Raw genomic sequence first — 16,412 nt, forward strand, 5'->3', positions numbered from 1 at the left:
TAACGTTTATTTATTTTTGAGACAGAGAGAGACAGAGCATGAATGAGGGAGGGTCAGAGAGAGAGGGAGACACAGAATAAGAAATAGGCTCCAGGCTCTGAGCTGTCAGCACAGAGCCCGACGCGGGGCTCGAACTCACAGACTGTGAGATAATGACCTGAGCCAAAGTTGGACGCTTAACTGACTGAGCCACCCAGGCACCCCAAAATACCTTCTCTTAATTCTTTTCTGATACCTTAGGGCACATCTTGCTAACAGATGCACAAAATAAATCGAGATAAAGCATAGATGTTCACAGACAAGTTCAAAGCTATGGGGGCTTGATGCTGAGGTGCTCAGTATAGTTCCCTTGAAGGCAGCTGGTGGGGCCACTCTTGTTTCCCGGGTGCCTGCTGCCTCTATACTGTAAAGATTGGCTGCAAAACAAACCTATTGTGGCTTTCGCCTTTTATCATAAAAGCTAAAATCCTCTTCAGATTTCTTCAGTTAATGAAAAGAGGTAACTATTGTAGATCTTTCAGCCAAGAGGTATAATGTGAACTTTTGAAAAGCAGGGGATACTTGTAATTCAATTTAATAACTAAGCACTTTTTTTTCCACCTTCACTTCTAAGTTCCATGAGAGAAGGGATGCTTTTTGAAAATGCTTAGATTGTGGGGCACCTGGGTGGCTCAGTCAGTTGAGCGTCCGACTTCAGCTCAGGTCATGATCTCATGGTTTGTGGGTTTGAGCCCTGCGTTGGGCTCTGTGCTGACAGCTCAGAACCTGGAGCCTGCTTCGGATTCTGTGTCTCCTTCTCTCTCTGCCCCCTCCCCCACTTGTGCTTTGTCTGTCTCTGTCTCTCAAAAATAAACAGATGTAAAACAAGAATTTTTTTTTAATTAAAAAAAAATGCTTAGATTGTGAGGGGTGCCTGCCTGGCTTAGTCAGTAGATCATGCGACTCTTGATGTCAAGGTCATGAGTTCAAGCCTCATGTTTGGTGTAGAGATTACTTTAAAAAAGAAAAGAAAAATCTCTTGGGAGAAAACACTTAGATTGTGCTATTAAAAATGGGAGGCATTGAGGCATTTAAAAGTAAATAGGAGGGGTTCCTGGGTGGCTCAGTCAGTTAAGTGAGCGACTTCATCTCAGGTCATGATCTCATAGTTCTTGAGTTCAAGCCCAGCATGGGACTCTGTGCTGATAGATCAGAGCCTGAAGGGGACGCCTGGGTGGCGCAGTCGGTTAAGCGTCTGACTTCAGCCAGGTCACGATCTCGCAGTCTGTGAGTTCGAGCCCCGCGTCAGGCTCTGGGCTGATGGCTCAGAGCCTGGAGCCTGTTTCCGATTCTGTGTCTCCCTCTCTCTCTGCCCCTCCCCCGTTCATGCTCTGTCTCTCTCTGTCCCCCAAAAAATAAATAAACGTTGAAAAAAAAAGAAAAAAGATCAAGCCTGAAGTCTGCTTCTGGTTGTGTCTCCCAATCTCTCTGTCCCTCCCCTGTTCACACTCTTTCTCTCAAAAATAAATAAACATTAAAATTTTTTTAAGTAAATTAGAAAAGTTAAACATAGAATAACCATATGACCCAGATCCCAGATCTATACCAAAAGAACTGAAAACAGATGTTAAACAGATACATGCACAAATACTTGTACATGAATGTTTCTAACAGCATTATTTATATTAGCCAAAAAGTGGAAACAACCAGCGTGTCCATCAAGAGATGAGTGGATAAATAAAAGGTGGTAAGTCCACACAATTGAATATTATTCAGCATCAAAAGGAAGAAAATTACTGATACATGCTACAACATGGGTGGACCCGGAAGACATTGTTTAGCAAAAGAAGCCAGACACAAAAGGCCACAAATTGTATGATACCCTGAATACAAAGTGCCCCCAATCTGTAGATTCATAAAGACAGAGAAAGTAGATTAGTGGTTGCCAGGGACTGCAGGAGAGGGGAACTGGAGAGGCTGCAAACTGACACGGGGATCTCCTTTTGTGGTGATGAAAATGTTTTGGAACCAGAGGTGATGGTTGCACAGCATTGAGAATGCCTTCATGTACACCTTAAAGCGGCTCGATGTATGTTATACGAACTTTACTTCAATAAAAATAAACTGAATTAGCAGCTAAAATATGGAAACGCAACGTGAATCTTTCTTACGTTCAGTTTACAAACTGGTGGGGAGTGACTTCGGTCCGGCACGCTGAAAGCAGTCCCCTGCGAGCTGGCTTTGTAGCCACACCTGCAGGTGGTCTCTAGGCGGCCAGCGCAGCGCTCCTCTCGGTGGGGCGGGGCTCGTCGGGGGCGTCGCGCAACGGCCGGCCGGGAGGGGGCGCGTTGGCTGCTGGTTTCACCGTTGCCGGGAGAACCCGCGACAACAAAAGGCGCGGGCGGCGGCGGCGGCGGCCCGGCGGAGCGAAGCTGGGGAGTCCTGTACTGTGCTCGCCGCCGGAGATCAGGGCTTTCTCGAGCCGGTCTGTAAGTGGCGTGCCGGCCTGGCGGGGCTGATGCGGCCGGGTGCAGTGCGGCGCCCTCCCGCCCTAGTGCCGCAGCGCCCGCGCTCTAGCCGTTTCGGGGAGGGGGCGCCGCCTAGGGGTCGGGCGTCAGGGGCCGCCGCGGGACGGCTCGGGGACGGGGGCGGTTGGGGGGCCGGCAAAGCCGAGGGAGGGCGTCGGAGGGGGCTGAGGTCGTTGCTGGGACCCCTGGAGAACGGCATGGGGAAGTTGGGTCCCCCTAGGTAGACAGGCCCGGGGATTAGGGACGTGAGCGAACGCCGGACGGGACCCCACCGAGGCTGATCCTGTGTGTTTTTTGTGCCGGTGCTTCCAACTTCGGGAGCTAAACCGGATGGGAAGGCCCATCCCCGCTGGGGGTTTCGTTTTGTCGCTGGTCTCCTTTTTCCGTTGCGGATGTTGAAACTTTGGTGCAACGCTGTAGAAGTCTGAAAGCCCTCTCCCTCAGAGGCAGGTTTGATTGAGAAAGAGAGGGTATCCAGATTCTTTGTTTGAAACACTTTTTTTTTGTTTTAGTCTCTACACCCAAGATAAGGCTCGAACTCACTATCCGGAGATCAAGAGTAGCAGATTCCGAGGCTAAGCCAGGCAGGCACACCAAAACACTTTTTAAATAACACTTCGCCCCCTCCAAGTTGTCAAATTTTTGTTTTTCCACTTCACTTTCTATATTCTTTATCTAGTCATTTATGCATTTGGGACCTTTTCTAAGATCCTTTTGTGATTCATTGTTAATTTGCTGGGAAATTTCTTACAAAAATATAGTTAACAGACCACAATTTTTAGACAACCCCACTACTTCTGAAAAGCTGTGGGCACAGGATAGAAACAGTATTAGAAGACACTTCTTTTTGATCAGTGACATGGCATCATTGATCAAAGATTCTCTTGCCTTTACTCAATTTCAAAACTCCATTGAGTATGCCTAAATATTACCAATCAGATTTCACCTTTCTTTACATTTCTTGGCGAGACAATACACATGCTTCTGGTTACTGCAGTTGACCAGAATCTAAAGTATAAATGCTATGGATCTTTTAAATGCTTAAATGCTTAAATTCTTGAATATTACTCTTTTACAAGCCATATGTTTAAGGGCCTTTATTTATTGGAATAGAATAGAATTTCATTTGCCCTTGTAGCAAAATTGTTTCCTATTGCAAAAACCAAGAAAGTGAAAATATCCCAATTACACTCTGCACCTTTTTTTTTTAGCAGTTTTGTTAGAAGTAGTTAGGTTTGACTTAGCATGACTATGACTTTTGTTTTAATGTGATGCCATAAACAAACTTTGAAAAGCTAATCTGTATGATAAAAAACTTCAAATATAGATGTTCAGAGACATTTGAGAGAACCAACTCATTCAGCATCTTTGTAGTTTCTTTGGAAAAGTTTCCAGTACCAAGTGACTGTGGAGTCCTATAGGATACAAGAAAGGATTTATCATACATATGAGTATTTTTTCACAGCCGGTTTTAACTAGAATGATTAAAAGTGACAAGGTTGGGTGCATCTCTTTGTTTTGGCCATTACACATAGCATGTTGACTCTGTTTTGGGATTTTACAGCCCAAGGGAGCTGGTATTTTTTTACTCTCTGAGCTTTTAGTAGACTAATGTATTTGTTACTATGATCCTTTTCAGACTTTCCCACTCACGAAATTATAATCTGCAGTACTGCTGCAGAGTTTTTTAAAGGCTAGTGAATATTAAATATGTCTTCATTATCATCTCCATAGCAAGTAGTGCCGAAAATGTTATTTTAGTCTGTTAATAGTCTACTAGGTTACTTAATGATAGTGTTCAAGACTCTCCTTCTCGAAAGAGCCCAGCCACACCCCAAACTGATTATTTTTCATTATCTGCACTTGAAAATTATCATAGACTGTTACATTTTCTTTTTAGCTTTTATATGGTGTAAGCTTTATCCTACCAAGACTGAACATTCATGTACAAGTTTTCATAAAAACATATATTTTTATTTCTCTTGGGTATATACCAAAGAGTGGAGTTGCTGGGTCACATAATAACTCTGTGTTTTTGAGGAACTGCCAGACTCTTCCGAAGTGGCTGCATCATTTTACAATTCCATTGGGAGTATGTGAAGGTTCCATATTCTATACATCCTAATACTTATTTTGAACTGTCTTAAAAAATTTTAAATATATTAGTATCCTTTTTTTTTTTTTTTGAGAGAGAGAGAGAAAATGCGAGCAAGTGGGGGAGAGGCAGAGTGAGAGAACCTCAAGCAGGCTCCACACCTAGTGTAGAGCCCAACATGGCACTGGATCTCACGACCATGAGATCATGACCTGAGCCGAAATCAGGAGTTGCTTTTTTTTTTTTAATTGAAGCCTTTTTTTAAATTGAAGTGTAGTTGACACACAATGTGACTTCAGTTTCAGGTGAACAGAAAGTCTATATGTTATGCTATGCTTGCCACAAATATAACTATCATCTGTCACCATGCAGTGCTATTACAAGACCATTGACCCTGTGCTGTACTTTTTCTCCCCAAGACTCATTCATTTCATAATTGGAAACCTGTTATCTCCTACTCCCCTTCACCCATTTTGTCCATCCCCCATCCTGCCACCCTCTACTACTGTCAGTTTGTCCTCTGTATTTATGGATCTGATTTTGCTTTTTGTTTGTTTGTTTTGTTTTTTAGATTCCACATATAAGTGAAATCATATGGGGCCACCTGGCTGGCTCAGTCAGTGGAGCATGAGACTCTTGGTCTCAGGGTTGTGAGTTCAAGCCTGACATTGGATGTAGAGATTACTTAAAAGAAATAAATAAACTTAAAAAAAAAAGAAATAAAAAGAAATCATATGGTATCTGTCTTTCTCTATCTGACTTATTTCATTTAGCATAATACCCTCTCGGTCCATCCATGTTGTTGCAGATGTCAAGATTTCATTCATTTTTAAGGCTGAGTAATATTCCATTACCCCCCCCCCCCACTGAAATCTTGGATTGTGAGTAACTTGGTCTGTGAGTGTTGTGCAGGAGGAGCAAACATTTCTCGTAAACTTTAACTTGATAAATGAGTGATGTCTTGCAATACAAGTAGTACATGATGCCGAACATCACATGATCACAGCTGAGCCAGTGGTTCTGATATACAGGTACTTTGGATTACAAGCCTGTTTCTGGAACAAATTGTGCTCACAAACCAAGGTTTTACTATGTATATTTATATCCCCCACATCTTTTTTTTTTAAGTTATTGATTTTTAGAGAAAGGGTGTGTGTGTGACCTGGGGAGAAGGAGAGAGAGAATCCTAAGTAGGTTCTGCACTGTTAGTTCAGAGCCCAACTTGGGACTTGATCCGATGAATCATGAGATCATGACCTGAGCTGAAATCAAGAGTCAGATGCTTAACCGACTAAGCCATGCAGGTACCCCATATATACCATGTCTTTTTTATCCATTCATTTATTGATTAACGCTGGGTGGCTTCCATAGTTCCATATCTTGGTTATTGTAAAAAATGCTGCAAGAAACAGGTACATATGTCTTTTTGAATTAGTACTTCCATATTCTTTGGGTAAATACCCAGTAGTGGAGTTACTGGACCATATAGTAATTCCATTTTTAATTTTTTGAGGAACCTCCATACTGTTTTCCAGAGTGGCCGCACAAGTTTGCATTCCCACCAGGAGTGCTTGAGGGTTCCTTTTCCTCCACATCCTTGCTAACATTTGTTATTTCTTGTCTTTTTGATTCTAGCCATCTGACAGGTGTGAAGTGATACCTCATTGTGGTTTTGATTTGCATTTGTGTGATGATGAGTGATGTTGGGCATCTTTTCATGTGTCTGCTATATGATGTCTTTTTGATTATAGCTGTGTTAGTGGGGTTAGAGTAGTAATCTTATTGTAGTTTTGATTGCATTTCCCTACTGGCTAATGATGCTGAGCATCTTTGCCTGTGCTTATTAACCACTTTTATATATTTGAGGAACAAAGTTTTTAAATTTGATTAAATCCATTTTATCTGTTTTTCCTTATAAAGCTTATTGCTTTTGCTTTGGTGTTACACCTGAGAAACCATTGCCAAATCCAACGTTACTAAGAGTCACTCTTGTGTTTTCTTCTAAGAGTTTTATAAGTTTCAGCTCTTACATTTAGGTCTATGAATGATTTTGAATTGAATTTTGTATATGATGTGAGTAGGAATCAAACTGCATTCTTATGCATGTGGACATCCAGTTGTCCTATGACCATTTATTGAAAAGTCTATTCTTTCCCCCCATTGAATTGTCTCGGCACTCTTGTCAAAAATCATTTGCCCAAAATATGAGGGTTTATTTCTGGATTCTCAGTTCTTCTCCATTGATCTTTTAGTTTGTTTTATACCAGTACCACACTGTCTTAATTACTGTTGCTTGGTTTTAGAATTGGGAAAATGTGTCCTCCAAATTTGTTCTTTTTCAATATTGTTTTAGCTATTCTTTGTCCTTTGAATTTCCATATGGATTCTAGGATAAGCTTGTCAATTTCTGCAGTTCAGCTAAGATTTTGGTAGGTGTTGCATAGAATCTGTAGATCAGTTTGGAGAATATTGCCATCGTAACAATACTGTCTTTCAGTCCATGAACATGAGATGTTTTTCCATTTATTTAGATCTTCTTTACTTTCAACAATCTTTTATAATCTTCAGAGTATAAGTTTTACATGTCTTTTATTAAACTTATTCCTATGTATTTTTTTAAGTTTATTTATTTATTTTTTTAATGCTTATTTATTTTTGACAAGAGAGAGAGACAGAGCATGATGGGGGAGGGGCAGAGAGAGAAGGAGACACAGAATCCAAAGCAGGCTCGAGGCTCTGAGCTGTCAGCACAGAGCTCGATGCAGGGCTTGAACTCACAGACCACGAGATCACAACCTGAGCTGAAGTCGGATGCTCAACCGACTGAGCCACCCAAGCACCCCTTAAGTTTATTTTGAGAGAGAATGTGAGTGGAGGAGGGGCAGAGAGAGGGAGAGAGAGAATCCCAAGCAGGCTCTGTGTTGTCAGCGCAGAGCCTGACGTGGGGCTCAGTCTCATGAATCATGAGATCGTGACCTGAGCTGAAATCAAGAGTCTGTTGCTTAACTGACTGAGCCACCCAGGCACCCAAGTATTATATTCTTTTTGATGCTACTGTAAGTGGAATTTTTAAAAATTTTTCAGGTTCCTTATAAGTATAGTGGGCAATTTATTTTTTAATGTATTAATTCTACCAGAAGTCTTCAGAAATAAGTATACCATATTTTAGAAGTAGAAAAGCAGTGTTTCAGTTAGTTTTGATTATTTTTGAATAATCAATAACTTGGTTTCAAGTTATATCATAGAAATCCTTGAAACTATTTTCATGGATTTATTTCTGATATTTGTGGCAAAAAGATGTTACTTTCCAGCACATAGCTATAAAATCTAGTAAAGGGTTTTCTTTCAACACGGGTGTACAATTATTTGGTTATTTCCTTGTCTTAATTTTCTAACTCTCCAGTTATTCAGTATTTAGATTAATGGACTGGGAAACCTATTTTTACTACAGAAAGAATGGCACAATAGAATCCCATGCACTTATCACTTTGCTGCATCATTTACCAACTCATGGCCTCTACTCCTTAGATTGTTTTGCAATAAATCCAGACATTTCATCTGTAAATTATAGGTGTATTTTTATAAGACAGATTTACTCTTTGTAACCGACTTATATTGGAGGAAAACCTGCTTTAATGGACTTTGCTTGAGAAGATGGTTAATTTATTAGGGTAGAGAAGTCAATAACTAAATTTTGTTTTTATTTTGTTACACAGGAGTCCAGAAATTACATAAAATGGATATTTCTCACACTAGATACTGAATATTAAGTAAAATCTAAGTTGCTATGGAAGAAATACCAGTAAAAGTTGCTGTAAGAATCCGACCTCTGCTATGCAAAGAAGTTCTTCATAATCATCAAGCTTGTGTGAGAGTTATTCCAAACACCCAGCAAATTATCATTGGGAAAGATAGAGTCTTTACTTTTGATTTTGTTTTTGGCAAGAATTCCACTCAAGATGAAGTTTATAATGCATGTATAAAGCCACTAGTGTTGTCGCTCATTGAGGGCTATAATGCAACCGTTTTTGCCTATGGACAAACTGGATCCGGGAAGACCTACACCATTGGAGGAGGCCATGTTGGTAAGATTCTCGTCCTACCTTTGACTTTTATTTGAGACACTAGAATCAAGCTAAAATATAGTAGGTGCTCAGCATATTAATTGAATGAAATAAAGGATAGTCAGATGAGTTCATAAGATCATCATCTTTGAAAGATTTATTTTTAAATATTGGTGTTTTAGTCAACAGTTTTTTATTGTATTTGCTTGAGGAAACAAGTTTAAGATAATGTTCAGTGTTCAGCCCTTTCCATTTTTTTCCAGTCTTATTGAGATATAATTGACATATACCATTATATTAGTCCAAGGTGTACAATATAATGATTTCTATACATGTATATATTGCAAAATGATTACCACAGTAAGTTTAGTTCACATCGATCACATCATATAGTTCTAAATTTCTTTTTCTTGGATAAGAACTTTTAAGAGCTAATATTTTAGCAGCTTTCAAATACACAATACAGTGTTGTTAACTGCAGTCACCAATATTGTATATTATTACATCCTCAGAACTTAGTTATAACTCAGAGTTTTTACATCTTGACCACCTTCACCCATTTCCCCCACTCCCTGCCTCTGACAAACCTTTGTCATTTTGAACAGAACTTCAAGTAGAAAGAAATGAGTTAACATGACCAGATTTTGGTCTTTTAACATAGTCCACTTGTAAATATCAGAGTCTTACAACCAAGACTTAGAGGCAGTAGGTAGAATTTGTTATGTGGTTTAAAGTGTCTTTTTTCCCCCTATTTTTTAGCCAATTTTTATTTTATTTTTTCAGCTTTATAGAGGTACAATTGACAAATAAAATTGTACGATATTTAAAGTGTGCATCATGATGATTTGATGAATGTAAGCGTTGTCAAAGGATTCCTCCAATGTAGTTAACACATCCATCACCTCACATATAAATACAGATTTTTGTTTTAAATACTGAATATTTTAGAATATAGTTTCTCCTGCTTGTAATTCTAGTTTGGAAAAGGCGAAATTGTTAGGATTTCTTGTAGAGCTGGAAGGAACCTTGAAAATCATCTCTCTTTATTTATAAGTGAGGAGCTCCAGCCATGGAGCAATCACTGAAGGGCTTGCTCAGCTAGAGGGCTAGTGACAGCTGGGATTGAATGCCAAGTCCTCTTTTTTTTTTTTTTTTTTAACTTTTTTTAATGTTTATTTATTTTTGAGAGAGAGACAGAGTACACCAGGGGGATGAGGCAGAGAGAGAGGGAGACACAGAATCTGAAGCAGGCTCCAGGCTCTGAGCTGTCAGCACAGAGCCCGACACGGGGCTTGAACTCACGAACTGTGAGATCATGACCTGAGCCGAAGTCGGATGCTCAACCGACTGAGCCCGGGCGTCCCGCCAAGTCCTCTTTTGAGGCCTTGTTTACTGTATTGATTTTTTTTTTTACTAAATGCAAACTTTTGAATGTTGTACATATATATGTATTATTGTCTAAAATTATTGCTACGTTCTGTATACGTGTAATGACTCTTAATGTATTTTCTACTTTCCTGCTTCTCAAATATAGAATATGTGACTCTCAGAAACATCTCTTATTACATGTAGGGACTGGTGAGGGGTAGAGTTGGAGTCTGGCTGAGTTGAGGAAGCCCTGATTGCAAAGATTAAATGGAGAGGCCGTTAGTGCCCAGTACCCCCCCACACCACCATTTTTAGAATCAGTATGACATAGGATTAAGAGGTTGAAGATACTAGGTTATTTTAGGGTCTCAAAAAATTCAAATTTTCTGTTATAAGTTGTGGGTTTTTTTTTTTTTAGGGCTGTAGCCCCTTTTTTAATTGGCAAATGTTTTGTGATCTTTAAGACTCAGTATGTTCTTTTTACTAATAGGAGTCCTGTTTAGAGCTTGGTGACTTAAATATAGCTATATTGTTTTTTATTAAGAAGCCATACATACAATTTTAATTCTTTAAGGGAAAAAGTTATTAAGTTTATCTATTCTTGGGGCATCTGGGTGGCTCAGTCAGTTAAGTGACAGACTCTTAATTTCGGTTCAGGTCACAATCTCACTGTTTATGAGTTCAAACCCTGCATCAGGCTCCACACTGACAGTGCGGAGCCTGATCGGGATTCTCCCTCTCTCCCTCTCTCTCTGCCCCTCCCCCCCCCGCTCTCTCTGTCTCTCAAAATAAATAAATAAACTTAAAAAAAATATTATAGGGCGCCTGGGTGGCGCAGTCGGTTGAGCGTCCGACTTCAGCCAGGTCACGATCTCGCGGTCCGTGAGTTCGAGCCCCGCGTCAGGCTCTGGGCTGATGGCTCAGAGCCTGGAGCCTGTTTCCGATTCTGTGCCTCCCTCTCTCTCTGCCCCTCCCCCATTCATGCTCTGTCTCTCTCTGTCCCAAAAATAAATAAACGTTGAAAAAAAAAAATTAAAAAAAAATATTATAGCTGCTCTAAAGTACTTTATACTTGATAACACCCTTAGAAACAGTTTTTTATTTTATCCTCTCGATTTTCTTATTCTTTTTATTTTTTTTAATATATATTTTTAAAAATGTTTAATGTTTATTTATTATTGAGAGACAGAGAGACAGAGCATGAGCAGGGGAGGGGCAGAGAGAGGAGGAGACACAGAATTGGAAGCAGGCTCCAGGCTCCAAGCTGTCATCACAGAGCCTGACGTGGGCTTGAACTCAACGAACTGTGAGATCATGACCTGAGACGAAGTTGGACGCTCAACCGACTGAGCCACCCAGGCGCCCATCTTTTTATTTTTAAAAGAATCATTTTTTTTCCCACCATGTTAAGTGTACTCTTTAATCCCCATCCCCTCTTTCCCCCATCACCCTACACACCTCCTGTCTGGTAACCGTCAGTTTATTCTCTATAGTTAACAGTCTGTTTCTTGGTTTGTCTCTCTTTCTTTTTTCCTTTGCTCATTTGTTTTGTTACTTAAATTCCACATATGAGTGAAATTGTATGGTATTTGTCTTTCTCCGACTGACTTATTTTGCTCAGCAGTACACACTCTAGCTCTATCCATGTCCTTGCAAATGGCAAGATTTTATTATTTTTTATGGCTGAATAATATTCCATTATATATATCTGTGGTATCTTCTTCATCCATTCATCTATTGATGGGTACTTGGGCTGCTTCCATAGTTTGGCTATTGTAAATAACACTGCTATAAACATAGGGGTTTAAACAAAGGGGTATCCCTTTGAATTACTGTTTTTGTATTTTGGAGGTAAATACCCAGAAGTGCAATTACTGGATCATTAGGCAGTTCTATTTTTAAAGTTTTGAGAAAACTCCATACTCTTTTTCCACTGTGGCTGCACCAGTTTGTATTCCCATCAATGGTGCAAGAAGGTTCCTTTTTCTCTACATCCTTACCAACACTTGTTTCTTGTGTTGTCAATTTTAGCCATTCTGACAGGTATGAGGCGGTATCTCATTGTAGTTTTGATTTGCACTTCCCTGATGATGAGAGATGTTGAACATCTTTTTTTTTTTTTTTTTTTTTTTTTAGTGTTTATTTATTTATTTTTGAGAGAGATAGAAAGAGTGCGAACAGGGGAGGGGAAGAGAGAGGGAAACAGAGAATCCCAAGCAGGCTTCACGCTGTCAGCACAGAGCCCAACATGGGGCTCAGACTCATGAACTGTGAGATTATGACCTGAGCTGAAATCAAGAGTCAGTTGCTGGGGTGCCTGGGTGGCTCAGTTGGTTGAGCGTCAGACTTCGGCTCAGGTCATGATCTCATGGCTTGTGGGTCTGAGCCCCGTGGCAGGCTCTGTGCTGATAGCTCAGAGCCTGGACCCTGCTTTGGATTCTGTGTCTCCCTCTCGCTCTGCTCCTCCCCCACTCACACTCTGTCTCTATCTCTGTCTCAAAACTAAATAAACATTAAAAACAATTTTTTTTAACATTTATTTATTTTTGAGACAGAGAGAGACAGAGCATGAACGGGGGAGGGGCAGAGAGAGAGGGAGACACAGAATCGGAAGCAGGCTCCAGGCTCTGAGCCATCAGCCCAGAGCCCGACGCGGGGCTCAAACTAACGGACCGTGAGATCGTGACCTGAGCTGAAGTCGGACGTTTAACCAACTGAGCCACCCAGGCGCCCCCCCAAAAAAAATTTTTTTTAGAGTCAGTTGCTCAACTGACTGAACCACCCAGGTTCCCCTCGAGGATCTTTTCAGGTGTCTGTTGACCATCTGGATGTCTTCTTTGGAGAAATGTCTGTTCATGTCTTCTGCCCATTTTTAAATTGGATTATTTGTTTTTTGGGTGTTGAGTTGTATCAGTTCTTTCCATATTTTGAATACTAACCCTTTATTGGATGTCATTTGCGAATATCTTCTCTCGTTCAGTAGGGTTGCCTTTTAATTTTGTTGATTATTTCCTTTGCTGTGCAGAAGCTTTTTATTTTGATGTAGTCCCAATAGTTTGCTTCTGCTTTTGTTTCCCTTGCCTCAGGAGACGTATCTAGTAAGAAGTTGCTATGGCCAATGTCAGAGAGATTAATGGCAGTACTTTCTTGAAGGATTTTTGTGATTTCAGGCCTCACATTTAGGTTTTTAATCCTCTTTCACTTTGCTTTTGTATATAGTGAAAGAAAGTGGTCCAGGTTCATTCTTTTGCAAGTAGCTGTCCAGTTTTCCCAACATCATTTGTTGAAGAGACTGTCTTTTTCCCATTGCATATTCTTTTCCTCCTTTGTTGAAGATAAATTGACCATATAATTGTGGGTTTATTTCTGGGTTTTCTATTCTGTTCTATTGATCTATGTGTCTGTTTTTGTACCAGTACCATACTATCTTGATTGCTAGAGCTTTGCAATGTAACGATGTCTGGAATTGTGATTCCTCCAGTTTTGTTTTTCTTTCTTTTTTTTTACATTTTTTTATTAAATTTTTAAGATGTTTTTTATTTATTTTTTGAGAGTGAGAGACAGAGTGTGAGTGGGGGAGGGGCAGAGAGAGAGGGAGACACAGAAGTCGAAGCAGGCTCCAGGCTCTGAGCTGTTGGTACAGAGCCCGATGCGGGGCTTGAACCCACGAACTGTGAGATCATGACCTGAGCCAACGCCTGATGCTTAACCAACGAGCCAACCCAGGCACCCCCCTTTTTAAAAAATTTTTAAAATGTTTATTTATTTTTGAGAGAGAAAGAGAGAGATAGGCAGAATGCAAGCAGGGGAGGGGAAGAGAGGAAGGGAGACACAGAATCTGAAGCAGGCTCCAGGGTCTGAGTTGTCAGCACAGAGCCTGACGTGGAACTTGAACTCATGAACTGTGATACCATGACCTGAACTGAAGTTGGATGCTCAACCGACTGAGCTACCCAGGTGCCCCCAGTTTTGTTTTTATTTTTCAAGATATCTTTGGCTATTTAGAGTCTTTTGTGGTTCCATACAAATTTTAAGATTATTGTAGTTCTGTGAAAAATGCTGTTGGTATTTTGATAAGGATTGCATTTAATGTATAGATTGCTTTGGGTAGTATAGACATTTTCACAGTATTTGTTCTTCTAATCCATAAGCATGGAGCGTCTTTCCATTTCTTTGTGTGTCTTCAGTTTCTTTCATCAATATTTTATAGTGTTCAGGGTACAAATCTTTCACCTCTTTGGTTTAGTTTGTTCCTAGATATTTTATTTTTGGTGCAATTGTAAATGAGATTATTTAATTTTCTTTCTGCTGCTTCATAATTAGTGTATGGGAATGAAAAAGATGCCTGAACATTGATTTTGTATCTTGTGACTTTACTCAATTCATTTATCAGTTCTAGGAGTTTTTTGGTGGAGTCTTTAGCGTTTTCTATATATAGTATTGTGTCATCTGCCAGTAGAGTTTTACTTCTTCCTCACCAATTTGGATGCCTTTTATTTCTTTTTGTTGTCAAATTGCTATGGCTGGGACTTCTAGTACTATGTTGAATACAAGTGGTGAGTGTGGTCATCCTTGTCTTATTCCTGACCTTCAGGGGACAAGCTCTCTGTTTTTCACCATTGAATATCTTGTTGGCTATGGGCTTTTCATATATGGCCTTTATTTTGTTGAGATATATTCCCTCTGGACCTACTTTGCAGAGGGTTTTTATCATGAATGGATGATGTTCTTTGTCAAATGCTTTTCTGCATCTGTTGAAATGATCATAATGGTTTTTATCTTTTCTCTTACTGATGTGACATACCACGTTGATTATTTTGCAGCTTATAAACTACTCTTGCATCCCAGGAGTAAATCCCACTTGATCGTGGTGTATGATTTTTTTAAATATATTTTTGAATTCAGTTTATTAATATTTTGTTGAGGATTGCATCCATATTCATGAGAGATCTTGGCCTGTAGTCTTTTTTGTGGTGTCTATCTGGTTTTGGTATCAGGGTGATACTGGCTTTATAGAATGAATTTGGAAGTTTTCCTTCCTCTTGTATTTTTTGGAATAGTTTGAGAAGAATGGATATTAGCTCTTTTTTAAATGTTTGGTACAATTCACAGTGAAGCTGTCTGGTTGTGGACTTTTGTTTGTTGGGAGTATTTTGATTCCTGATTCAATTTCATTGTTAGTGATTGGTTTGTTCAAATTTGTATTTCTTCCTGCTTCAGTTTTGATAGATTATATGTTTCTAGGAATTCATCCATTTCTTCTAAGTTGTCCAGTTTGTTGGCATATAGGTTTTCATAATATTCTATTACATTTGCTTTTATATCTATGGTGTTGGTTTTTATTTCTTCCCTTCTGTTAGTAATTTTGTTTATTTGGGTCCTCTCTCATTTTTTAAAGGAATCTTTCTAGAAACTTATTCCCTGGCTCTTTAAAAATTATAATAATGTGCATGGTAAAAAGAATTGCAAGTGAGGCTTAAGAAATTAAATTAGGGGTGTCTGGGTGGCTCAGTTGGCTAAGTGTCAGACTTTGGCTCAGGTCATGATCTTGCAGTTTGTGAGTTTGAGTCCGGCATCGGGCTCTCTGCTGTCAGTGCAGGGCCCACTTAGGATCTTCTGTCCTCCTCTCCTGCCTCCCCCATAAAAAAATGAATAAACATTAAAAAAAAAGAAACTAAAATAAATGAAAACTAGTCTCATCCCACGGAAATAACTATCTGATGTATAGTATTCTAGAGTGCTTTAGACATTTTTCTAGGCATTTTACAAATATGCATGTAGTTTTATTCTTGTTGTTTTGTTTAATGAATTATTATACCATTATTTCTATAACTTTCTTTTTGCATTTAACAATATAAAGTATTTCATTTCTTCACTTTTGTGTCATAGAAATTTACTCATTTTTTCAGACTATATAATATTCAACAATTGGAATGGACCATAGTTCCTCCATTCCAGTTTTTATTTATTTCTGAGAGAGAGATAGAGTGTGAGCAGAGGAGGGGCGGAGAGAGAGGGAGACACAGAATCTGGAGCAGGCTCCAGGCTTCGAGCTGTCAACACAGAACCCAGCGTGGGGCTCCCAACTCACAAACCATGAGATCATGACCTGAGCCGAAATCAGACACTTAACCAACTTCTTCCTTACCAATTTGGATGGCTTTTATTTCTTTACGTTGTCGAATTGCTATGGCTAGGACTTCCAGTACTATGTTGAATAAAAGTGGAACTCTTTTGCACTGCTGATAGGAATGCAAACTGGTGCAACCACTCTGGAAAACAGTATGGAGGTTCCTCAAAAAATTAAAAATAGAACTACTCTATGACCCAGCAATTGCACTACTAGGTATTTATCCAAGGGATACAAGAGTGCTGTTT

The 16,412-nt window shown here is 39.6% G+C and overlaps 1 protein-coding gene across 3 annotated transcripts in view; it reads left to right on the plus strand.

The window, feature by feature from the left end:
* The first annotated feature begins 2,351 nt into the window (after positions 1-2,351).
* KIF27 (kinesin family member 27) overlaps positions 2,352-16,412 on the plus strand; it is a 92,903-nt gene continuing 78,842 nt past the window's right edge. For 2 of the 3 annotated variants that reach the window (XM_040450291.1, XM_040450293.1), the window contains exons 1-2: positions 2,359-2,468; positions 8,319-8,687. In XM_040450291.1, coding sequence (XP_040306225.1) covers positions 8,390-8,687 — 298 coding nt within the window. In that variant the 5' untranslated portion in view covers positions 2,359-2,468; positions 8,319-8,389. Of the gene's footprint in view, positions 2,469-8,318; positions 8,688-16,412 lie in introns of all 3 variants that reach the window. The other variant, XM_040450292.1, reaches the window with a different exon arrangement.

The sequence above is a fragment of the Herpailurus yagouaroundi genome, unplaced genomic scaffold (genome assembly GCF_014898765.1).
Source record: "Herpailurus yagouaroundi ecotype Mexico unplaced genomic scaffold, PumYag 201, whole genome shotgun sequence".
Taxonomy (NCBI): Eukaryota; Metazoa; Chordata; class Mammalia; order Carnivora; family Felidae; genus Herpailurus; species Herpailurus yagouaroundi.